At 50.1% G+C, this 25,099-nt stretch overlaps 1 protein-coding gene across 7 annotated transcripts in view; it reads right to left on the minus strand.

Annotated features, from left to right (window-relative positions):
- Positions 1 to 438: 438 nt before the first annotated feature.
- GRK3 (G protein-coupled receptor kinase 3) overlaps positions 439 to 25,099 on the minus strand; it is a 79,023-nt gene continuing 54,362 nt past the window's right edge. For 3 of the 7 annotated variants that reach the window (XM_036353918.1, XM_036353923.1, XM_036353921.1), the window contains 13 exons: positions 21,864 to 21,942; positions 20,931 to 21,061; positions 19,095 to 19,189; positions 17,607 to 17,714; positions 11,832 to 11,898; positions 11,271 to 11,371; positions 10,588 to 10,654; positions 9,457 to 9,552; positions 7,453 to 7,615; positions 4,674 to 4,810; positions 3,626 to 3,661; positions 2,922 to 3,035; positions 439 to 1,994 (listed from right to left, as the gene is read on the minus strand). In XM_036353918.1, the coding sequence (XP_036209811.1) occupies positions 1,833 to 1,994; positions 2,922 to 3,035; positions 3,626 to 3,661; positions 4,674 to 4,810; positions 7,453 to 7,615; positions 9,457 to 9,552; positions 10,588 to 10,654; positions 11,271 to 11,371; positions 11,832 to 11,898; positions 17,607 to 17,714; positions 19,095 to 19,189; positions 20,931 to 21,061; positions 21,864 to 21,942 (1,356 nt within the window). In that variant the 3' untranslated portion in view covers positions 439 to 1,832. Of the gene's footprint in view, positions 1,995 to 2,921; positions 3,036 to 3,625; positions 3,662 to 4,673; positions 4,811 to 5,165; positions 5,305 to 5,379; positions 5,605 to 7,452; positions 7,616 to 9,456; positions 9,553 to 10,587; positions 10,655 to 11,270; positions 11,372 to 11,831; positions 11,899 to 17,606; positions 17,715 to 19,094; positions 19,190 to 20,930; positions 21,062 to 21,863; positions 21,943 to 25,099 lie in introns of those variants that run through there. The other 4 variants (XM_036353920.1, XM_036353919.1, XM_036353924.1 and 1 more) reach the window with 4 other exon arrangements.

A 25,099-nucleotide genomic window follows, 5' to 3' on the forward strand; every position in this document is an offset into this window, starting at 1 on the left:
GGCTCTCTGTGCTGAGCATGCGTGTTGGCGGTGGCGAGAGCAATGACAGCTGCACTTAGCCGGCCCGGGGAGACGCTCCCTCCTTGTGAACAACTGCGTGTCTGTCTTGGTGGCTTTTTTAAGCGACTTAGTTGCCCTTCCCTTTTAAACTCGAGAATGCGTGTGCATATAGCGTGCAGTGGAAATATTGGAAATAACAGGCAGTAGAACATGCGTGTTAATTTAAACTCCAGTTAAGACTTGAGATGGACAGTGACCCTCCCGATTGCTTTCCCGAAGTAACTCCTAGGAAATGAAAGACACCGCCAGTAATTACCTCCCCAATCCCCCAAATAGAATTTCATTTAAAAAGCACTTTCTTTCCCAATGAACACAGTACACGAATGTGAAAACGAAGATTTGGAGCCACTAAAAAGATCAAGGACAGGATGCAGATAATTACGATGCCAAGTTTTGTATATTGTTATTAACTTAGAAATGAACAATAAAAGTGCGCTGGGAACAGGACCAACAAGTGGACTTTTGAAATTGCTGTTATTATTTTTAGTCTGATGACACGGAGGAGGGCTTTGCTGGCAAACACACTGGTTCTTATAACCCAGCATTTACTTGGGGCGTGAGAAGGGCCTGGAACTCGCCAGGGGAAAACCACGGGGAAAGGACGCCGCTGGGATCAGGCGAAGTCTTCACGCCAGGGCACGGGGGTCACTCACGAATGACAACATAGATCCAAATACACAAGGAACCCATTGGGACACAGTCGTTCTTTTTTCAATAAAATTCATTTAAATTACACCAAAAGGTACAACAGTTTCCTTCCTTCACACATCCATCGCTAATATGTTCTCTGAGGTCAGGCAGAGGGAACCAGATGGCCCGCGTCACACCACGGCCTGCTGTCGAAACCCAACGGACTCGCCCCCAAACGTCCCTGTGCACCCGGACACGTGAAAGTGCGGCTCATGTACTGGAAGATTTCTGACGATCGTCATTACCCTGAAGTTTAAAACCCTGCGCTGGCCTCGCCTTCGGAATCGTTGTCAACATCTCCAGTGGTCAAGCGCCTGCAGTTCCCAGGGGCTCCCGTGTCCTCGGGGGCCGCGCCCTCCGTGCCCAGTGCACTGAGCACTCCCGGGGGGGGGGGGGGGGGGAGACCCGCAGCTGGGGGTGCAGCCACACGGTGAGGGGCCCAAGCACAGCCGTCCCAGAAAGCATCTTCAGCTTTCGACCTCAGGACAGCACGGAGCCGGGTCTGAGACGCACAGAAGAATCACACGGCTGGCCTCCCATCCCCAGGCGCACGGAGCAAGGCGCACGGAGCAACGACGTAGAAAATCCGCAGTGACTGTTTCTGGATAAAACATGGCGACCCCGGACGACCTGTGAGCCCACACTGTGGACGGGTACCTTCTGTCCGGGCAAGTCCAAGATATGTTTGATATCAGACGTAAAAACTGGTGAGTAGTGATCGCCTCAAGTTCTAGGTTCGTCGGTACCAAAATGAGTGTGTGGCGGAGAAAAAACTTCCTTTTCCTCAGTAGTTTCGACTGTGGACAAATATGAGGCCGGCGGGGGGGCCCCCAGGACGGGAGGGAGGCCGCCCGGGCCGAGAATGGTCACAACCCCGAGCAGGAGCATCCCGGCGGCCGGGTCTTCCCAGCGATGCCAGAACCGGGACGAGCGATCCATCCTCTAGGCCTCCTCCTCCTGCGAAAGGCTCCGCGTCCAGGGCCGAGAACACCCGTGAGGACGTCCCCCAGGCACCGTCTTCCCCGGGACCCTCGTCCCGGCTGTCACGGCGTCCCGGCTGTCACCGGCGTCCCTCCCGGCTGTCAGAGGCCGTTGCTGCTCCGGTGGCAGAGGGGCGGCTTCGAGAGCTCCACGGCGCCCGCGCGGGACTTGTTGAGGAACTTGGGCGCCCGTCGCAGCAGCCGCTGGGCCTCGGTAAACGTCTCCGTCAGCTCCTTCTTCCACTGCACAAACTCGGGGTCACTCTGCAGGGAAACGCACGAGAAGGTGTGACAGCTGCGCCCACTGTGCCAACAGACGTGGGCATCGCTGGCAATGCCCGTGTCCTGACACTCCCCCGACCCCAGCGAACGCACACTTGACTTTTCTGCCCCCAGAGGGGAAGGAGGGCCCTGCCAGCCCTGCCGTAACCCCCACATCCACTGAGGACGCTAACAAAACAGCTCAAGTTCAAATAACAGAGGAACACTTTTGACAAGTTTAATGTTCCTTCCCATGTAATGATGAATTAAACACACTTTTGTATCTACTACTGGTTATCTCTCTAAATATGCTTCTCTCTCTTTCTCTCTCTCTCTCTCTCTCTCTCTCTCTCTCTCTCTCTCTCTCTCTCTCTCCAGTGCCCCAATGGAAAAGGATTCAGGAATTAAACTGGGGCTACAATAGAGTTTTAGGGAGAGAAGCATGACATTTCCCTTTGCAGGGAATGTCACTTTGGTATCTTGCATTTACTTAGTTATTCCAAACTCAAACTCAAACACGCCGGAAGAGCAGGGAAGTTATGGCACAAGTACTATTGTAGGACCCGGCAAAATATCAGACGAGTTATGCAGTCAGATTATGTCACCTGCTTCCTCCGCACACGCGCTAAAATTTGCTTCTCTGAAAATAACTGAATTTGCTGAGAACCTTGAACCTTAGGGCTTTCATTCTAAGTATGCAAGTGGCAAAGCATGGAGTAGGAGAATGCTCTCTAACCAAGCAGCCCTCGTGGCTGGAGAGAGAGAGAGAGAGAGAGAGAGAGAGAGAGAGAGAGAGAGAGAGAGAGAGAGAAAGAGAGAGAGAAAGAGAGAAAGAGAGAGAGAGAAAGAGAGAGAGAGACAGACAGACAGACAGACAGACAGGAAGGATTGTTCTAAACTGCATCTATGAAAAGAATAACAAAAACTCACCTCACATTGTAAGACAAATTGCTTCCCTCCTTTTATCCTCAACAAAATGCATTTTTTGTCTTTAAACTGAGTTTCTTCCACAGACATAATCTGTTCCATGGTCAGTAAATTTTGCTGATCATAAAAATAAAAACAACCGATTACTTCACATCATTCATGATTTCTGACGTTAAATTACTAACTAATACCGAAAACTACCCACTTAGGAAAAGTAAACAAACACAAAACTTGGCATTTGCCTTTCTTTGCTGATATTCTAAAAGTGGGGGAGATGGCTACAAAGGAACGCATACAAAAGTGCAAACTATACCAGTTCAAAAACAAACAAACAAACAAAAAAACCTGCAAAGAAAGGCATGTCTCTAAGGCCAAATAGCAAAGCTGTTCCCTCCACACGGGACTGATGTCTGAGTGACTGTGAGTCACGTGCTTTTTGCACCACGCACTCATCTAAATGCCATCAGTAAAGCCGGGAGGGGGCACGGGGGCGCCGAGGGCGATTCACACGAGCCAGAGGCGAGAGGCTGAGCTTTCACCCAGCAGCTCCGTACACGCCGGGCGATGCAAGCTTGTCGGCTGACGCTATTTCGATCACATCCAGACGATGCTATAAACACAGGTGACATCCTTAAAGGACTGCCCCGCGTGCTAGGTCTATAGCAGTATTGCTTAGGGTGGATGCTATAGCGTCCCGAGGACCTTACCATTTTATGTTTTTTTGGGTAAATACTCCAGGAGTCCTAAATGAGAAACGACATCATAAACGCGCATGTTTGCTTTTAACTCATTGGTACCTACGAATCCAAGCAGCTTCTCAAACGGGCCATTAAACATTGACTCTTTTTATTGCATACTAGAGGCACAGTGCGCAAAATTCGTGTACGGGTAGGGTCCCTAGGCCTGGCCGGCGATTAGGGCCGATCGGGGCTTCGGCCTCAGTTCCCTGGCTGCCAGCCAGGGCCTTCCTTCATTCCATACCACCCCCTGGTGGTCAGCGCACGTCATAGCGAGCAATCCAACTCCCGGTCTCCTGGCTGAATTCCCGAGGGGACACTTTGCATATTAGCCATATATATATATATATATATATATATATATATATATATATATATTAGAGGTCTGGTGCATGACATTTGTGCACTCAGTGGGGGAGTCCCCTCAGCCTGGCCTGCGCCCTTTAGCAGTCCAGGAGCCTGCAGTTGGACATCCTTAGTGCTGCCGCGGAGGCGGGAGAGGCTCCTGCCACCACCGCTGTGCTCACCAGCCGTGAGCCCAGCTCAGGGCTTTTGGCTGAGCACACTGACCACCAGGGGGCAGCTCCTGCATTAAGCGCCTGCCCCCTGGTGGTCAGTGCATGTCATAGCGAATTGTTGTTCTGCCGTTTGGTTGATTTGCATATTAGCCTTTTATTATATAGGATAATATATAAGAAGATTCCTGATGTTAAACAAAGAACATTTTTTTCGTTTTGTTTTTGTTTAATTTTCAAATATACTGAAAAGTGGGACAATTTCCTGTCTGCTTTGGACCTCACAGAACAGCACATTCTATTTTCTGATATTACAAAATCCTTCCTTGACTCGGAAGTCTAAAAGTCACAGTCGGAACATCAAAATCGCATGCACACAAGTTAAACAGGTGCACAGTGCTTCAGAGGCTGTTTTACAAAACACGTCCTCACTATGCGATAACCATGTGCTATCCATTCAACGTTAACGACAGCAAGTGCTTGGTAACGGGCGTCAGACTTACCCGGGACTCCCCCTCTCCTCTCCATTCAAGTCTGTTTGGAAAGAGGTAAAAATATCGACGCTGCCACTGAGTCAGAAATGGGTTCCCCAGTTTCAGCATGTACCCGTGCATAATACAGTCTTTTCCCATGGCGTAATCTGAGAAATAGAAAGTCACTGTAAGTTAAATAGGGTCTGAAACAGAATGTCTTAATATAGATGTGCCTCAGGAAAAGAGAAGTACACGCTTTCTGGAAAAATCAAGTTTTTTGCAGTATACAACATTACAGAAATCATTACTTCTTTCTTAAAATTTTTAAATTAAATTAAAATAAAATTTTAAATTAAATTTTGACAATACTTAAATTTTCAATTAAATTTAAATTTAAATTAAACCTATATAAAAATTATATAGGTTGCACGTGTAGAACTTTACAATACATCACCTGTATACTTCATTGTGTTTACCACCCAAAGTCAGATTTCCGTCCATCACCATGTGCTTGACCCCCTTTACCCTCTACCACCTCCCCCCACCCCCTTTCACTCTGGTAACCACCACACTGTTGTCTGTGTCTCTGTGCTTTTGCTGGTTTGTCTTGTTTGGTCATTTGTTGCAGAAATCATTATTTCAGTCTTTAAACACATGGGAACTGGGAATTGAAAAAACAGAGGTTTCTTTAGCTCTTTCCCTGCTGACATTAATAATTGCTTCTCAACTTCCTGATAAATTCACAGTGGTCGTTTATTGCTCTGAGAGGGCAAAAGTTTGTTCTGAAATGACTTTTTCATCTATAATAATAAAAGCGTAAAATGCTAATTAGACCAGACATCCTCCGAACGTAGCCCCTGGGATGGATCCAGGCAGCTGGCCCTCAGCTGGGAGGAACGGATCCAGGCAGCCACCACAGCTGCGAAGGCCTACTCCTGCATGAATTTTGTGCATCGGGCCTCTAGTTATATATAACGACAATGGAAGAACAGAGGGTAAATGAATGCAAGCCCCAAGTACCTCTGCCTCTATGTGGCACTGGGCCTCTCCCTTTCTTCTACTTCTTGTTTTCTATATAATAACCAAGCAGGGATTTCCGTGGCTGACTAAGCCAAAGTAACACAAGGGTCAAAACTGTTTATTCCTTGACTTGAGGTTATATTTCTCTCTCAGATGCATGGCTATGTAGAGAGATCAAGTTCATTCATTCACCCTGAGTCCTGATGACCTTTTATAGGGAAGTGTTGTCTCTTAAAACAAAAACAGGTTCATTTTCAGTGGCTTGCTTTGCCTTCGTGAAAAGCTTGGGTGATTGGGCTAAAATCACTCATTCCCTCTCTCATTCGTTCATTCAATAAGATTAAGTGAGCAGCCAAGTGCTGAGCATGTTCTAGGCATCGAGGACTCAGAGGTGAGTAACAGACAAGACCCCTCGCCCTCAGGGAGCTCACAGTCTAGAGCAGGGGTTCTCAACCTGTGGGTCGCGACCCCTTTGGAGGTCGAACGACCCTTTCACAGGGGTCGCCTAAGACCATCCTGCATATCAGATATTTACATGACGATTCATAACAGTAGCAACATTACAGTTATGAAGTAGCAATGAAAATAATTTTATGGTTGGGTCACACCATGAGGAACTGTATTTAAAGGGCCAGAAGGTTGAGAACCACTGCTCTAGAGGGAGGTCAGATGATAAACATGTAACACCCATAGGACAGGGGCGGGGGTGGGGGGCGGTGGGGGAGACCAAAGAGGGTCAAAAACAGAGAGCTTCCCAAAGGTGTCCTTTTCATGAAAAAGTGCCTGCATTTCTAGAGTATATCTACAGTTGAAATCTTGTGTTTTTAGTTGAAATCTAAGCCTAGACCAGTGGTCGGCAAACTGCAGCTCTCGAGCCACATGCGGCTCTTTGGCCCCTTGAGTGTGGCTCTTTCACAAATACCACATGCGGGTGCACACGTACAGTGTGATTGAAACTTCGTGGCCCATGCGCAGAAGTCGGTTTTCAGCCTGGGCGAGTCTATTTTGAAGAAGTACTGTTGATATTTGGCTCTGTTGACTAATGAGTTCGCCGACCACTGGCCTAGAGTGTTTTGTTCTATAGAGGTGACTTCTGAGGTCTTCAACCAAGACCTAGATATGCCCAAATTAATTCTTTATACATGAAGATGGATTCATTAACTTGTTAGAAGAGTTCTAATTCCAGCTCTAATGAAAAGGAAACACTTCAGCAAGGTCATTGGGATTTTTATTTTTTTTTTCTGGGTTTAATTTGTCAAGATATCATGGCCCTCCTTGGAGCAAATGACCATTGATAGAATGTCATCAGTTCGACGTAAAATCTGCTACGGCAAATGCAGCCCAGAGGGATCTCAATGGACCTTTTCTCTCCAGAGTACCTTAGAAACGAAGCCCTCTCCCCAGAGAAGGGAGGTGCGCTCGGGGGACTTCTAATACGTTATTATTGATTTCAGAGAGGGAGGGAGAGGGGGAGAGGGACAGAAACACCAATGATGAGAGGGAATCATCGACTGCCTGCCTCCTGCATGCCCCACACTGGGGATCGAGCCTGCAACCCGGGCATGTGCCTTGACCAGGAGTTGAACTGAGACCTCCTGGCTCCTAGGTCGATGCTCAACCACTGAAGCACGCCGGCCGGGCCCACAATACATTTAAATATCCCAAAGCCATAAAATCTTACACAATTAAAAGAGCAACAATACTTAGTGCGTGAAGAATGACGGATCACTGTACTACTCTATGCTACATGTTCTGCTTTGAAAACCGTGAGAGACGTGAGCTCCTTTACCTTCTTCGTGTCCCAGCTGCTTGTTCTTAGCCCTCTTCCTGGCCTCGATCTTATCCGTGTCCGAGTTCACTGTTTCGTAGATGGTCTCCACCACCTCCTGCTGCCAGCGCTCGGAGATGACCAGCGGGAAGTTCTTGTAGAGCTCTTGGTCACAGTCCAGAAGCTGCGTGTGATGAGAAAGCGAGACGTCTATGAGCGACCGTGCTTACCGAGGCGAGAGGTGCACGACTGTGCGCAGGAACCGGGCGGCACGATGGCACGCAATCACTTAGAACAGGTTCTCCACGGTGACAAATCCCTACTGAGGCCCGCCCAGCCGCCGGGACCCACAGGGGCTGTCACTGGTGAGCACTTCACTCTCATTCCCGGGTCAGGCGGCTTCGCCCCAAATGTCCTTCACATTCACTGCAGTTTTGCTGATGAAACCAGCACACACAGGCCTTTATCGGGAGTATGAAAAGGTTTTGACAACAAAATAAAATTTCCATTGTGGTGGGGATATTCGATTTACGTGGAAAATAGACTCCGATCGTTTTTAGAAGCAATGAAAAGGGAGAAGCCAGAAGAGTCTGCTAGCCGCCTCCACTTGCTCTGAAAAGCGAGGAAAACAAAATGTGGGCGGGGCCAAACCTATCATTCACTCCATGAACCTCCCAGCGAATCCAAGCGTAACAGGTTCCATCACGTGCAGAAGCGAAAGCTCAGGACACAGGGAGGGTTTGGGCAGCTTGGCCTTTAAGAGGAGCCGTGATAAACATGACACTCGTGATGTGTTCCTTTTCCAGACCATTACTCCGGCTTCCTCATCCTTCTCCCTGAGGGAGGCTGCACCCCGGAACCGCGTGAGGAGAACGGCTTTAGGCCTCGGAGCTGCAGGCTTGTGATAGAAACGGGAGTGGGCCTGCTGAGAGGCGACCGGTGGCCTGCAAAAGCAGGCGTCCCTATACGAACCAGACCTGCTCACCCCTCTGCCTGAGAGATGAGGACAGCGGGCCTCTGACCTCAGGTGACCTTTCGACTCGATGGTGGTGTGAAAGTGACAGGCATTCAGGAAAAACCGTACGTCTGCTCCCCTGGCTGCGCCCCTGCCCAGCCGCCGTCACGCCTCCTCCAGCCCCTTCCCCACCCCGTCTCTGCCCACATCCCATGGGATCCATTCTGTGTCTCTGGTCACAGGCCCTGCTGGGCCCGGGCATTGCATGTGGCAGTCTTTTATGTACACCTCGAAGGCGTGTGTGTGTTAACAGTGCCCTGGCCTTTAGGAGGCGGAACTACCAGGTAGGAAAAATGGGGGGGGAGGAGCTAGATAAGAAGGGTATAAAAGCAGGCAGCTGAGAGGAGACCAGGAGCATCCAGGAGGGAGGGGCGGTCCTGGGATGACAGTGGGGTTGGGGGGAGCCTGACGTGCAGTGACTCTGCACCCCAAAGAGGGTGATTTTCTCTCATGGCTCACCATCCGTAATGATATCCTGTCTATGGGAAAATAGTGATAGGAACCAAAGTTTGAAAAATGCAGAGGATTATATTTAAACAACAGTGATTACTTCACTTTTGATTGACAAATGCAACACGATGTACACGGTTTGCGCCGTTCACCCCGACAGAGAGATCTGAGGCTTAGGAGAATCGGGTCGAATGCTGACTGTAATTCTACTCTAATTCAATACGACTGGCTCTGGGGCACAAGAAGTAGCTTTGCCTTCACACGGTTGTTTTTCCTGCTTCCTACACACTGGACTTTTATTTCAATCACCAATCTAGCCAGGTCAGTAAAAATCTGACCATTCTGCAGTTTACCAAACAGAGTGATTATCCCCAAAAAAAGCTTTCAGTTTCTCACTCGTTTCGGTCCGAGACTTCTACATTCTGCAAATGTGCAGATGGCCCTTTGTAAGTTACATCCCACAGGGCGGGCCAACACTGAGACAACCACAGCGTCTGATTTCCGATTAGAAACTCCCCCGCACCCTCCGACAACATTGAGGGCCAACAGCACGTGAGCACCTTGATGCCTCTGGTGTCCTCTTCGTCAAAGGAGCCGATGTCGAAGGCGTCGGCCGCGTTCACTTCTCCCCGGGGAGGGATCAGGGGTGGAGGGTACTGGAGGACCCAAAGGGGGAAGGGTCAGAAGCCAGCCACCCCGACGGCCCCGCCCCAACGGCCCCGCCCCAACCACCATCCCACAGAGAGAACTCGGTGTCGAGCTCACACAGAGCACGTCACAGGCTTTACCGAGGAGCTTCTGCCGCGAATGGCCCCAAAGGAAGACCTCATATCTTAGACATATTTAAAGGGGAAAAAGCCCAACAACACTCATGTCCAAGTAAGCCTTAAATAATTATTACATGGAATGGAGGCTCAGGACTGCACATCCTCCCAGCTCGGCTTTAAGCAAGCAGGTTTTCTCGGGGGGTTGGGGGCCACATTCCACTTGCTGGGCCCCTCAAGGCAGACAAAACACCCCACACCACACAGTCCTGAGGCCGATATTAATGTAACTGGAGCTGGAACCCTAATTCTACACAGGCAGGGCTAACAGATCACTATTCCTCCACAGTGTGAGTTTATGCAAAAAAAGAGTCCAAAGCTGGTAATCAACATTAAAAAACAAACAAACAAAACTTCCAACTTGGGGTGTTTTCCTGTATCAGTGAGAAAATAAAAATACCTTAAAATAAGATAGGGGAATTATGCTGATATGCAATCACAAGAATTCTTAAATTGCGTGGTACTGGGCTAGAAAGTGTATGTAAATTTACGATGAATGTTTCCTGTACATTTTTATATGGAAAAAATATAAAAATACAGTCATGCACTGAGATAAAAAGTCAAGTGGGTGAGCTAAAGCGAAAAAGCCTCAATCCTGTGAGCATTTGAATTCGCTACATGTCAGCTCCATGTCGCCACTTGTTAATTTGTGCAGAAGGTATTCTGAAAACCTTTAAACTAGGGGAAGAAGGGGCAGCAGCGAACAGCGCCCCCAGGAGTGAGCCAGCCATCCAGCCACCCTTGGACGGAAGAGCAAGAAGGACTGTACGGACGGGAAGCTGGGGGCGGGGGACGCTGGGGCCAGAGCCAGGAAGCAGAGACGGGGAGCACGCGGGGCTGCCCAGGGTGGGGTCCCACGGGGAGTACCTTTTGTAAGTAGACGTGATGCCAGTCGATGCCCCTGAAGAAGCTGTGTTCCTTCACTTCCTGAGACCTGTAGCGGAGAGGCCGTGACAGTGGTGAGCGCGCACTGAGAGATCCAAGCAATATTCTGCAAAAACTCTCTCCTGGTAGGAACACAGAGGAGCAACTAGTTCCCGTTCCTTAAGCAAGCAAGTAAAAAACACTCTTCCAAAGCAACACAGGAAACACGGTGACGCTTAGAAATACCGCTCGCCATGCCTGGCACCGCGGTGTGGCTGGGGGCGGGGGGGGGGGGGGGGGGGTTTGAGCGTCAACTGATGAACCAGGAGGTCACGGTTCAATTCCCAGTCAGGGCACATGCCCGGGTGGTGGGCTCGACCCCCAGTGTGGGGTGTGCAGAAGGCAGCGAGCGATCAATGTTTCACTCTCACATCTTTGTTTCTCTCTCTCCCTCTCCCTTTGTCTCTCTTTCTAAAAACTAACAACAACAAAAAACTTTTTAAAAAGTTGGCGACTCCTTCAGCTTTAATTACGGAACACATGAGACAATATGCCTGCTTCCCATGTGACCCCCCCCTCCCCCACTGGAATCGAAGTGGAAGACGTTCACGGACAAGGAAATGAAATACTGAAAAGGAGTGTTTTCTGCCCCGCGTGACGGTCCCGGCAGGCGAGCAGCAGCCTACCCGCCTCCGTGGCAGCCCAGCCGCTTGCTGACTTCCCGCTGCAGCAAGCCCTCCAGCAGCGACCTCAGCTCGGGGGAGAAGGCGTCCGGAAGGTCCACGTTCTGGGGGGGAACGAGAACACGATTTCAAAGGCGCGTTCATGGGAAAGGCGCCTCCGCCCCCAACCAGACGGAAAGAGCGTTTCTGGAAAAAAGACGGTGTTCAAAATCACAGATTCACCACCAATTAGTATCTCCTCTAAAGAGACATCAAACGGGTATCAATCATCTTCAAAGTCAATCAAAAGAGAATCCGAACGTCTCCTCCCTTCTCTGCATCTCATTTTCCCTTTTATTTGATTGCTTTGGTTTCGCTCTTGATTTTGTATATCTTTTTTTTCTTACCGATTGTTAGCAAATCTTCATTTCTGCCCTACCATCTATTCCCATTATTTTTTTTTTCTTTTTTGGGGTTCTTCCAGGGATTGTATCTTCGCTTCTTTATTTTTAAGAAAGCAAAATTTTACATCGGTTGCGCAGGAAACACGACACTGAATAGAAATAGAGTCGTTCATCTCCTTACCACGGTGAGTGTCATCCGGTCTATTTCATGCTTATCTTTGGTTTTGTGTTGTCTGAAAGGGCTGTGGCTGCAGGAAGAAAGGACACTCTGTTATAACGCGGTATCAGCCAACCTAGCGCCGGCCACTGACTAACATTCGGTAAAGTATTGTGTTCTGTCGCTGTTTATTCAAAACTACAGAAATACCAAAGCCATCAACACCGATCATTTTCAGAGGAAAAACTGGTGATCAGTGAGGCCCAGGAACAGCAAGGCTTATGTTTATCTGCTCTGCCTGAGCCTCTCATCAATAAAGTCATGGCACTAGTAAGATACGCGTCAGCAAATATATTCCAACTGATGTTTTAAAATATATTAGCAAAAATTATGCCCTGGCCAGTGGGGCTCGGTTGGAATGTCATCCCATGTTCCAAAAGGTCGCCGGTTTGATTCCCAGCCAGGGCTCATGCCCAGATTGTGGGTTGGATCCCTGGTCAAGGTGCATATGAGAGGCAGCCGATCAGTATTTCTCTCACATTGATGTTTCTCTCTCTCTCTCTCTCCCCCCCCCCCTCCCCCTCTCTCTAAAAATCAATAAAAACATTTTTTTTAAAAAATGACTAACCAGTAGACAGTCACAAAAATGAAAGTCATTTATACAAACACTTGTCAGGCTAAGTGTTTGAGATCATTTTTTTTTTTTTTAAGAAAAATGGTTATTAGTCCCTCAAGGAACTATAGTCAAATCAAAACATGCCCAAGACGAACACGCTTCCCCTCCAGAAGCCAGGCATCGTAAGCAATCAATCCCTCTGATGCTAACAGAGATAAACGAGAGCCCTGAGCTGCTACTCCCTTTTTACTGACGGAGACCCCGGTCTTCCCAGTCGGACTGCCTGGGCTCACGCTGGGAACCCAGTCATGTAAAACGCCAGCCTCAACTTCTTCATCGCTAAACGGGCATACTGCCACACACTTCACCGAAACGGTGCCGGGACAGCCACAATAAAGAACAACCACAACGTCCGCGCTAGCAGTGAAGACAGTGGCCGTGAGCGGCGGCATCTAATAGAGAAGCCGTTCGTGGAATCAGTGAAGTTGAGCCTTACTTTACAAAATGGGCGTCTGCTTGATCAACTCCGTCAAACCAAGTATTCTTACTCTTCACCATGTTTTTAAAACTCCGGGGAAGCTGGCTTTTCGAGGCAATCTTCGCATTTGGAGAGACCAGCTAACATGCAGATTAGAAAACCACTGCCTTATTGACTTATTTCTTTGAAGATTAAAGAAGGGATACAAATGATTACAGTAAGATGTGCCTGTAGAATTACTAATCCTATAGATGTATTTATAAGGCATCTGAGGTGAGATATGTAAAATATTCTCAAGTGAATGCCATGAGAGAGATTAGAATGTCGAACACACAAGTCAACGGGATTTACCAAAAACACTAAAATCCCACCCATTTTTGCACTTGCGCTCACTGGGACTGATCGGGCCATCCTGCCGAATTAGTGAAGCCATGCGCTGAATCAGCTCGTGATGAGATTATTACTTTTCAGAGCATTTATTATCTGAAATATTTTCATTCTCATTTTGTGCAAGAGAGGGCACTCTCCCACCTTGTTTTCTTTCTCATCGTGCAAGTGAAATACAAAGTTATTGCCATCTCTTGAGAGCACTAATTTGAAAAAACACTTATTAACAAGGAGAATTAGTACCCAGCAGATTGGAAGTATTTTTTTTCACCCTAATTATTTCCAAGGACAAAAATGTAAAATTACTACATTTGAAAATCAAATAGGATATAAGAGCAAACGGTACTGCTTTGATTCTTAGGAGATAGTCTAACGTTAAAAAAAACAACACTGGCATCATTCCTCTATGCAAAATACAGGGACATATGAGCACGCTCATGGTTCGAAAGGACAGGAACAAAGTGTATTATTAAATCTGACTAAAACCTTGGTCTTTCTGCTCCGCACAGCTCTTTCCGCCAAGTCCCTGAACGTGTGCAGGGGACTGTGTGAGGATCTTGGGGTTCCTGCGGCCCCCCACCCGCTGGTGCAGCTCCTGGTGCAGCGCCAGAGAGCCCACTCCGCCCTTGACCCCGCCCTTGACCCCGGGGTTTGCCTGCGCCTGCCGCTGGAAGGGAAGGGCTGCCCTGCCGTGCCCCCACAGAGCCGCTCTGGGCTAAATTTAAAAAGCTTCTCGTGAGACCAGAGAGAGGCCTGCAAGGGGACTGCAGCCAGAGCTGGCGAGTGCCAGAAACATTTCGGGCGCACGGGCCCCCGCACCGCAAAGCCCACGTTATAAACAGAGATCGCCCATGTCCGGCTGGAGGGGACGTGGCCGGGGACGCGTGGCGGCTCCTCAGCTCTGTGCTGTGGGTCTTTCCAGCGCGAAGCCCGGCGCACATCTGCCTCCAGCGCGTTCGGTCCCGATTATTCTTTGTGAACAAAACCGAAGATTCCGTTTCTATTTTGGAGAAGGTTAAGGAAAGGCCCCAACAGCAACGATCTCCGTGCGGAGCGAGGCGCGTGGTGCTCCCAGGTCCTGTGTGAGCACAGCTGCTCCCCGGCGAGCCGCGTTCCCCCGGCGGCACAGGCGATGCTCCCACCGCACCAGGGAACGTGATGGGAGCAATTCACAGGGGCAGCGGCCAGACCAGACGCGGCTTTTGAATCACAGGCAGAGTGGGAGAGCCGCCTAGTCCCCTCCCCAACAGTGGAAAAATCACTCAAATTATGATAAATGGCAGCTCCACCCCCAGACACACAGACACCATCACCACAGTGAAACAATGGGTTCAAAAACATGACAAGTGATTAAAACCTCTTACATCGAAAATTAATTTTAAAATGCCAAAAAGATGGTGTTACATGCATTCTGAACCTGAGCCAATAGCTGCCAACATGCTCGTAAACATGCCTTGTTTTCTCCACGCGGAAGCACCTCAACAACCTCAGGCAGAGCTTGACTCTCCCCAGACACCCCCCATCCCCCCTGGGGCTCCCTCCCTGCGTCTGACACCTTCGGGGACAATCAATGGTGACAAGCGTAAGATCAGGCGACAGGGCGATTCTTTTCCCCTAGAGACACCTGAAACCCAGACTGAGGACCGTGATGGCAATTCCACACCTGCCACGTGGACACAGCGCAGGCACAGATGCTCCTAAGCATCTGGCTGCGGCATCTCCAGGGGAAGCGGCGACCCGCGCCCGCCCTGAAGGCATGGCCTCCGAACGGCTCGTCACTGTGACTCAGGGATGCAAGCCCGTGCTCAGGCCTGCACAACGTTCTTACACCGGTTCCTTCCCTCCTGCCCAGGGAGTATTCTTCCAGGGAGGCAAGACAAAAGCAGAAGCAGGGGACACACTGGTCCATCAGGGAGTATTCAATCACAGAGAACAGAAGCTCGGCCAGCCTGGTGTGGCTCAGTGGTTGAGCCTCGACCTATGAACCAGGAGGTCAGGGTTCAACTACCAGTCAGAGCACATGCCTGGGTTGCGGGCTCCATCCCCAGTGTGGGGCGTGCAGGAGGCAGCCGATCCGTGATTCTCTCCCATCCCCGGATGTGACTTCCTTCCTGCCCCTCCCTCTCTTCCCCGTCCTTCCTTTCCCCGCAGCATCAAGCACAGTCTTGCATACTGTAGGTGCTCAATAAATGCTCAGCAAATTTAATTTCAATCCATTCAATCAATACATACTCCCTACTCTTTGGTTTTAGCGCCACATCCTTTCCTGGGAACGGCTTTTGAACAACAGGATGGCATTAGACCATAAATCCCGGTGAGGAAGACCCATCGGGTCCGACCCATCCTACCCTGGAAGGACTCTTCCCACTTTGGGCTCAGTAGGTGGTCCCCGGACAGCGGCAGGGAGCTGGCTACCTGGGCGGCAGGACATGCCTTCCTGGGCAGCCCATGCTGAAATGGGGGTTCCTATCCCAGCCTCGCAACGCCTCCCCTCTGGGTCTACGCAGTATGACTTCCGCCCCGTCAGTAAGGCACCAGCTCCTTCAACCTTCCCTGTGAGCCATGACTTCTAGCTCTTTCTCTTCTCCTCACCCATCCCATCACATCCCATCCCATCCCATCCCATCCTCATGACCAAACCCTGGGTGTGTCCTGTCAGCCAAGACTCCTCTCCTAGGAGCCACACTGAACGTGCCGTTTCACCAGAGCCTGACCAGAGGGGTGACCTCCTTCCGATTCAGCACTGCGGACGTGAATTCTGGCCAAATAAGGCTGAATTCACGCTGTTAACCACAGATGGTAATGCTGGATCCTATAGAGTTATTAAATCAAACCCTCAGATCTTCTCAAAGGACTGCTATGCCACATTGTCCCTAATGGACACGCATGGACATTATGATAAACGGAGTAAGAATATGAAACAAAATAAAGACGCGCGCAGAGCCTTGAACGCAAGGCCTTGGCAGGTTTCCCTGGACCATTTTACGGCAGATTTTCGGATCCTGAACCGGTGCGTTCAGCACTTGAGCTGCTTTGCAGTTTTTCATCATCTTGAACTTCTTGTCAGTGTGCATTCTGCATCTCTAACCTCCTCTCCAGCGGAGGCCCGGGCAAAGACCCTGGCAAGCGGCGTGCGCCCACCGGGCCCGCTGACTCCCAGGGGTCGAAGGATGTCTCGGGTGGGAGCGGCCGTCTCTGGTTGGCCTGGCAGAAGCTCCCTAATTAGGTCAGCTAGTCTGATGACGGGAATTAAGCCCATCCAGGCTCCACAAACACAATAATTCAATTCAGGACCGACAAGACCTGCCTCTCTAGGCAATAATGCAATTTCAGTGCCCAAGCGGATGGGGGAGCAGAGATCAGCTGGATCGGCTGAGTCCTGGGGGCTCCGGACCGAGTGGGGGGCCAGCCCCCTCCCAGATGTGCTGAAGAGAAGAAGATGAGTGGTGCTCAAGGAGGCTTTCCGACGGGAAAGTGAGAAAGTCAGCAAACACCAGCCTCGCGTGCTCACGAGGGAAACATCAACGGGCGAACCTGGACGAGGACATTTTCCTGTCGAGCGCTTTTTGCCTCTTTGTGAATGAAGAAAAAGCAACGCTATATGCTGAGAACTTAAGCTCCCTATTAAAACTGGCTCAGCGTTCTTAAGCTCCGTGGAAATGCTCACGACGTTTAATCATTCGAGATGAGGACACGTTTTGAGAGCGCTTCCACGGCGTCATCTGTCCCCTCGATTTCACCATGTTTGGTAGCTTAGGACTGAGGGCCCGTTACAGCCAAATGAATTAAAAACACAAGACTACACAATCCCATCTTTGCGTTTTAAAAACAAATCACTTTCAGCAGGATTACAAATAAATGCACGTTTAAAACGGCTTCATCACGGGTCTTCACCCACGTGTGTAACCCTGAAAATGACCTCAGCGCACAAGACAATCATGGGTAATGCATTTGTAGAGGGGGGAAAAAAAATCCTACCTTTGTCAATTACCCACATTTTCAAATAACACTTATTCTCAAATAAGGGGTATCGATGGAAATATTTCAAAGCCGTCTTATCTTATTATTTTTTAAAAAATTTTCACGGCCGTCTTATTTCAGATTTAAGTACGCTGTAACTCCCACAGGATATGGAATAAAAACACCACACCGTAAGCTTTCTTCTATAATCTTACGGGAACAGAGCTGTCGCTTTCGCGAGGCAGAGCGAGCCACGGTCCTCATTTAGGTGAGCTTACAGATCACTGTGGGACCCGGAATAGCATCAAGTCTATCAGCCTTGACTGTGACCCCAGCCGGGAGGGGGCGCCTCACTCACCCTCTCAGAAGCTTGAAGAGCATGCAGCCCAGGGAGAACCAGTCGGCACTGCTGTCGTAGGCCGTCCCCTTCTGCAGCACCTCGGGGGCCATGTACCCGTGCGTGCCCCTGGGGAGGAGAAAGGGTGGCACGTCAGCGGAACATGGGCACCTCATACAACACGAATGGCTCACCAAAACGGCAGCAGCTGTGAACAAGGGGCGGGGACGATGGAGCCTCTGCACAGACATGATCCACCCGACACCCGGTGGGGGAGCACCACTTTCTGTCTTAACCAGGATAGGAATGAATCGCAACAGATCACCCCACGGAATCAATGTGAAGACTTGTGCTCCGTCCTGGAGGCGACATCTGAATCCGGTCAGCCCCTCCTCCACCGGGACAGCTATGAAGAGCGGAAGGTCCCCTGTGTGGACCCGCAGGGCCCATGCTGAGGTGGGGCTATTTTCTGGGAGTCAGACAGACAGACGGACTGTAGTTCTGGCCCCGGGATGTGCCAGGTGGGTGGTCTAGTTTTTCCACCACGGAAAGTAGATAATGGCATCTACAAGCTCCTGGGCTTCTGCGAAGATGACAGCCTATTCAAAGCAGCAAGCGGTGCCTGCCTGGGACAGCTGAGGCCCCACCGATGGCACCGCCACCCCACGCCCTGGTCACCTCCCGGAGGTCAGGGGTCCTTTCTGTCGTGGTCGCCGCGGCGCCGCCAGCACCTAGCACACGGCCAATGTAAATGAACACGTGTTGCGTTCATTCAATGACTGAACCCTCACAACTGTCATTTGAATGATCCCGGGTTCAGAGAAGCTCTGGGGCCAGTGTCAACACGCCCCGATCACGCATGGCCACCGCCACACGCAGCCCAGGGGGCCCTGGGGGGCCAGGTGTGGCGGAGGCTGTGGTGTCCGGGAGGGTCCCCTGCGCGGTCACTTAGAAAACTGACCCACGTTCAACAGCTTGAGCTGCAAGTACAGATGTTTGGTTTTTAATTTTAAAAATATTCCTAATTTCTCTTCAGAAAAAACAACAACACATAGTTATTTTGTAAAGGAAGGAACAGGTGGATGGGGAAACTTGACCTCCGGCCGTCCTTGGAGAGTTCCCCATACAGCTGCCTCTGCACTCGGCCCACGGACTATCTCATTTTTATCACGACCTTCAGAGATGTATTATTGAGGGTCGACTTGTGAACCAGGAGGTCATGGCTCAATTCCCAGTCAGGGCACATGCCCGGGTTGCGGGCTTGATCCCCAGTGTGGGGCGTGCTGGAGGCAGCCGATCTCTCTCATCAATGTTTCTCTCTCTCGCTCCCTCTCCCTCTCCCTTCCTCTCTGAATTCAATAAAAATATATTAAAAAAAAGAAAATGACTGCTGGCAAGAAAAAAATGGGGGAGGGGAGGGGACGGTAACACGTGACCAGGGCGGGGTCCGAGGGAACAAGCGGGCTGCAGTGGAGAAATGATGGTGGGCAGAGGCGATGCACTACTCACACACTCGCGTGCGGCTTCTTTTTGGAGAAATCACAGGCCAGGCCGAGATCTGATATCCTGACGTGTCCGTACTCATCCAAGAGGATATTTGCGGGCTGAAGAGAAAGAGAAGGTGATCTGCGAGAGTTCCCGGGATGCCCGGAGGAAGTCTAAAACTACAGGCATGGGGCACCTCGTGATCTTATCACAGTTCCTTACTGAACACAGATTCTAGCTCTATGAGATCACAGCCAAGGAGGGCATGATGCTGAGAATGAATGTGGCACGTTAACTTCCGCTGAGAGTGGGAATGATGGGAGTGAAGGATTCAACTATTAAAGAAAATGAAGTGCAGGTAAGAGAGAGGGGCTGTGAGCACAGCTCATCAGCGTGACAAAGCTAGTTCTTTTCCCGGCCTTCCAGCTGGGACACGGTGCCTCTGCGAATCCTAACGACGTCTGAGAAGGAGACCGTGAGGCACAGAACAGAAAGGATTCTTGCAAGGTGGTACCGGCGCTGACCTAAGAAATCAAAGTCCTCCACGGGGCCACACGGGCCCCAATCAATGTCATTTCTGTTGACTGGTGCCCGATCCACCAAATGACCAAATGTAATTTTGACCGCAACGCTGATGAAATGTAGCCACTGAGATTAGATCTGGTCAGCATAATCACGGAAAACAAAGCTCCTCTCCCCGATATACATTGAATTACAGTCGTCTTAATCGTTTTCTGCTGGAGATCACCATTGTTTCGCTTGAAATAAAAATAATGGCATGCTATTATAACAACGGAGCATGAATAATCATGAGTGACGAGGATGAAGTTGGAATAGAAATGAAATAATACCACTGCCTACTAAATAGCTGAGAAAACAAAACCACGGCATAAAGACGCTCAGAAGCCGGTTACAGATGCAAATGGAAACGCATTACGACGGTACTTTCTAGATCTTCGGCTTGTATTTTATTCTTCTGTAAAACTCACACGAGGAAATAAAATGTCACATACCAGCCAGTGTCTCATTATTTCTATTCGATGAGAACAATATTGTTCCTTAATGCTCTTGTGAAAATTAAGAGAATAATTTACTAACTTTGAAGAAAGCTTTAAAATTGCATGCCCCCTACTGGGGATGGAGCCCACAACCCGGGCATGTGCCCTGACTGGCAATCGATCTGATGACCTCTTGGTGCATGGGATGACGCTCAACCACTGAGCCACACCGGCCGGGCACCAGTGAGATTTTTTTAAAGAAAACAAGAACAGAAGCCCAAACATAGCACGCCGGGGTTCTGTAGCTCAGGGATCTAGAACAATCTATCTATCTGTGGTTTTTATGGTGACCTCGAAACGTGAAGCTCTGGCACTGGCCTTTGGGGGAAGCTCTGCAGGCTGGGCAGCCTTGCCCCCCATGAACTCTGACCGGCCAGTCTATCTCCTGGTTCACCAGGGTGCATCCTGTGAGATGCAAGCCCTTCGCTTGCTATCCCTGCACATCTCCAGTTCTGACTCAGAGCCAGAGCCAAGGCAGTGGCTTAGTGAGCATCGACCAAATTACAATTAATGGTAAAAATGAGCAGCGACACCAGAAAAGTGCCCATCCCTGCTTTGCACGAATCAACCAGTTAAAATTTTGGAATGAGCGTCTGAGCTGCGCCTGGCACTGTAGCAGGCACCGAGGCGACTGGCCCCTAGGACAGACACGAGCTCCGAGGACAGAGTCTGGAGCCTGGAAGAGACCGACATCACACGGATGTCGGGGCTGAGTGAGGAACACGACGGGGAATGTCTGAGCGCCGGGGCCACACGCCTCCCGCGCAGACCCGGTGACCGGCAAGCCGGCCACGCGGCTCACCTTCAGGTCCCTGTACACGACGAAGCGATGGTGCATATGCTCCAGTCCCAGGATGATCTCGGTGGCGTAGAAGCGCATCTCCTTCTCAGAGAACACCCCGTGCTGTGACAGGTGATAGTGCAGGTCGCCCCCTGGAGTCGGAGGCACAGGGTTTATTTTAAAAGTCGCTGTCGTCCTCAAGAGTCTGCGTGCCTGACTTTGATTTCTGACAGTCACATAAATAGAATCGTACAGACCGCAGGCCGCTGCGTCTGGCTGCTTTTGTTCGTTATTATGTCTGTGAAATTCCTTCATGTCGTGCGACAGATCCAGTCTTAAATCAAACACTCAAAACATAATAAAACATCCCAGGAACCTCAAAAAAAGGCCCTTTACTTGTTGAATTGTATGCCGTTTTATTTCAGCTCTTGTTACCAAAAAGACTTTCAGTCCATCCCGTGTCGCTTTCTAGTATTAGAAATCGTTTTTCTATCTAAACCTTGTTCGCCATTCTAAAGGCCGTCATTCACTCACAGTTTAAAAGGTCAAGGTACAGTTGTTCTGGGCTAAAGGTACAGAAAATCGGGCGAACATCCTTCAAAGTTGGATTTTAAATACATTTAACCTATACTCTTATGAGACATTTCATTCCTAAAAGTTGAAGGCCAGGAAGCAAGCTAATTAAAGGCCCAGGCCAGCTGCATTCCAGAAAAATCACGTCTCGCTGTAAGTATTTTATGAAAATCTTTTCTAGGAAATGCAACTTCCAGGGAAAGACGGGGAGGAGCAGAGGGAAACCCAGGTCAACATTTTACATGAATTTTAATTAGGCTGAAGAGTAAACGGCTGCCTCCATCTTAAGGGGCAAACTACTGATCGGAAAGACCCAACCTGCCCGTCGGCCGGGTCACGGCCACGTCCTTCAGTGAGTCCGACCTCGCAGGCCTCGCTTACCGTTCATCAGGTCCAAGATGAAGCAGAGTTTATCTGGAGTATGGAAGGCGTAGGTCATGCAAACAATGAAAGGACAATCCTAGAACGAAGGGGGAAAAAAAAACAACACATGAAAATGTGTAAGAAAAACAAAAGCTTCCCTGAAAAGCACATCTGCTACCAAACATCAGCTGCAGATTTTGTTTTTAATCCTCACCCGAGGAGTGAGGGCCTTTATTCCACTGCTTTTTAGAGAGAGCGGTAGGGAGGGGGGAGAGGAGGAGAGAGAGAAAGAGAGAAACATCGATATGGCAGAGAGACATGGATCCGTTGCTTCCCACACGTGCCCCGACACAGGGCAGGGATCGGACCTGCAACCGAGGTACATGGCCTTGACCAGGAATCGAACCTGCGACCTCTGGTGTACAGGCCGGCGCTCTAACCACTGAGCTACGCCGGCCAGGGCCGGCTCCAGATCTTTGCAGCCAGGCACTGCCCTGTGCGGAATGGGAGAAAATATCCGTAACCCATAAACATAGTAAGGACTCTGACTTAGAATACATAAGGAACCCCTGCATGCCAACAGAGAGAGAAGGCCATCCACTCAATGGGAAACTGACCGCTAATGCTAATGACAGGAAGAAATGGGCCCTTCACATAAGCGGCTATCAAATGGCCCACAGGCCTATGAGCAGATGCTGAACCTCAGGTGTCCCCAAGGAAATGCAAGTTCAAAACCACACATGCCTTCACTTGAACTCACAAGAACCGGCTAAAACCGGCCATACCAAGTGCCGGAAAGGCACGGAGTAAGTGGCTGCCAGGAGCGTGCCACGGAACCACCACTCTCCCAAGCTGTTTGGGCGGCATCTGCTAGAGCCAAGCACCGTCCAAAACCCTGTGACTGGCGTTTCCACCCTGGGCTGTACCCCGCCGGGGGATCTGTACTTCCGTGCACCCAGAGGACTGCACGAGAACGCTCCTCACAACACTGTTCAAAACAGCCCAAACCAGCAAACAACCAAACGTCTACCCCCCCCGAGAAAGGGTCCCTAAACTGTGGCCTCCTGACGCAATGGAACCCCGGAGAACAGGGGTCAGCAAGTTTTTCCTACCAAGGGCCAGACAGCAAATACTTTCGGCTTTGCAGGCCCCAGGCAGCCTCTGCCAGGCACGCTGCTAATTTTCTCTACAACCCTTTACAAACATCCGGGCCATTCTGAGTTCACGGGCTGCACAACAGGAGGCCACACGCCCGATCGGGTCCGGAGGCTATACATAGCGTGCCGGCCCGTGTTTAGCTGCGGGATGCACTGTGGCCACGTGCAGGGACACAGACGCAATGTCACCCGCAACACTGAGCGAGAGGAGCCAGACACAAAAGGGAGCGTTTATATAAAGTTCAAACACGGGGGAAAGCTAAATTACGGTGCTAGAGTCTGGGTGGTAGTTAGTTGGGCGTGGGGTGAGTGGCGAGAGGGGCACTCGGAGGCCTCTGGGACACTGGTAACTCTCTATCCCGTGATCTGGGTGCTGGACACACATGTGGGCTCCCCGGGGAGACTGCATCGGTGCTGTGCTAGACGTATAGCCAGGTCTATTTAGATTCCTTTTGTACAGTGAATGCCAGCCCCTCTATGGATTCAAATAAAAAACGGCATTGAACATCTGTATCCACTTTTGTTAAACAGAAGGGAAAAAAAAGAATTACTAAATTCAAGTTTTAGCAGGATAATCTGTAAACAGAATCCACATTGTTCAAACCGCTGCATTAAGGGCATCCAGTTAAACTTGAGCTCACACATTCCTATATGCTAAAGACTCATGAAGTTAGACCCCGTCTCCACAAAGCTTCCAGGGGAAACTGCTTCCGAGTGAATTACAAAATTCGTTTTGCGGTTACCTAGTTTTCCTTGGAGTTCTGTTGAGATAGTATTAGTGTTTCCTGCTGCCAAGATCTCTTTTGCTTTAAATAGGTAAAGTAAAGGTGCTCTCCCTTTTCTGTTAAAAGCCATGTGACCTTCGGGGAATGGGGGTGGGGGGCGCTCCCCCTTAGAACCCACCCACGTTTCCCCAGACCTTCCCAATAGCCTGCTGCTCCTCCCTAAATGGGGTTCCCCACCCACTCTGGTTCCTGATCTGATGAGCAGTTAGTCCATCTGTAGCGCGGAGAAGTGGGCGACCCCAGACTTAGTGAAGTCGAGATCTTCCCCAGCTCGAGACAGCTAGGGGACACGCAGACCCGGCCCAGGGGCAGGTGTGACCCGATGGCAGACGACCCGTCTAATGACAGCGCCGAGAAGACGTCCAACGGTTAAAGGATCCTTAAGATACTGCGTCATTAGGTGAGGCGCAAACTGTAGATTTAGAACCATAGGCTATCTGAGTAGAAAGGGCTCTTTTAAATACGAAATTACCTGGTTCGACTTCTTTATTTTAAAGACAAGGAAATTAAGGGACCCTCCCCCACAACAAGGGAAATGACTTGTGTAAGGTCACAAGGAAACTTGGCAGTCGGCCAACATCCAAACCCCAGGCCTCCTGACCCTCTCCAGAGTTCTGTGTTGGGCTACCAGTCAGGTTTCCACAGCAACGCTTGGTTGTGAAGATGACTTGGTTCCCTCTACAGAGCCCACGGACTGCGCTCGAGGCCTCGCCTCTCAGGTGCCGTGCGGATCCGCGCCGAGTCTCACGTCCACTCTGAGATCCAGACCCGAATGCTGACCAGCAAGGACAAACAGGCAGCGATGTAACGAGTCATGTTGACACGGCTACTGTTAAGATGTTCTGCCTTGATTACAAATGAGGGCCAATGAGAACGCGTGAACTTTTAGAAGCAGACCCTTCAATCAAGTTCCTCAGCAGAGAACTGCCTGGTTTCCTACGGGCAGCGCGCGAAACGGCTTCACTTTGCAGCAGCTCCGTGTAGGACTGGGATAAAAGAGGCCACGAGTATTTTTTCAAGAAAGTTCTCCACATTGCAGCCAGAGGCATCCTCGCAGACCACAAGGCTTATCATGTTATCTTCCCACTTAACACGGGTTGCTTCCAACTGCTGGGAGATTTTTCAAAACCCTCAATATTGGCCCAGAAAGCTCTTTAGGGTCTGGCCCGGTGTGTTTTTCTCTCTCTGCAGCTTCGGCTTGTGCTCCTCACCCCATCACCTCTGACCCCAGCTCCATGGCTTTCCCTGAGGCCCCCAGACCCTCCGTGCTCAGGGCCAGACACGCGCTGGCACCCTCTGACGTCACAGGAGC

This window comes from Myotis myotis, unplaced genomic scaffold (assembly GCF_014108235.1).
Source record: "Myotis myotis isolate mMyoMyo1 unplaced genomic scaffold, mMyoMyo1.p scaffold_m19_p_20, whole genome shotgun sequence".
Lineage (NCBI taxonomy): Eukaryota > Metazoa > Chordata > Mammalia > Chiroptera > Vespertilionidae > Myotis > Myotis myotis.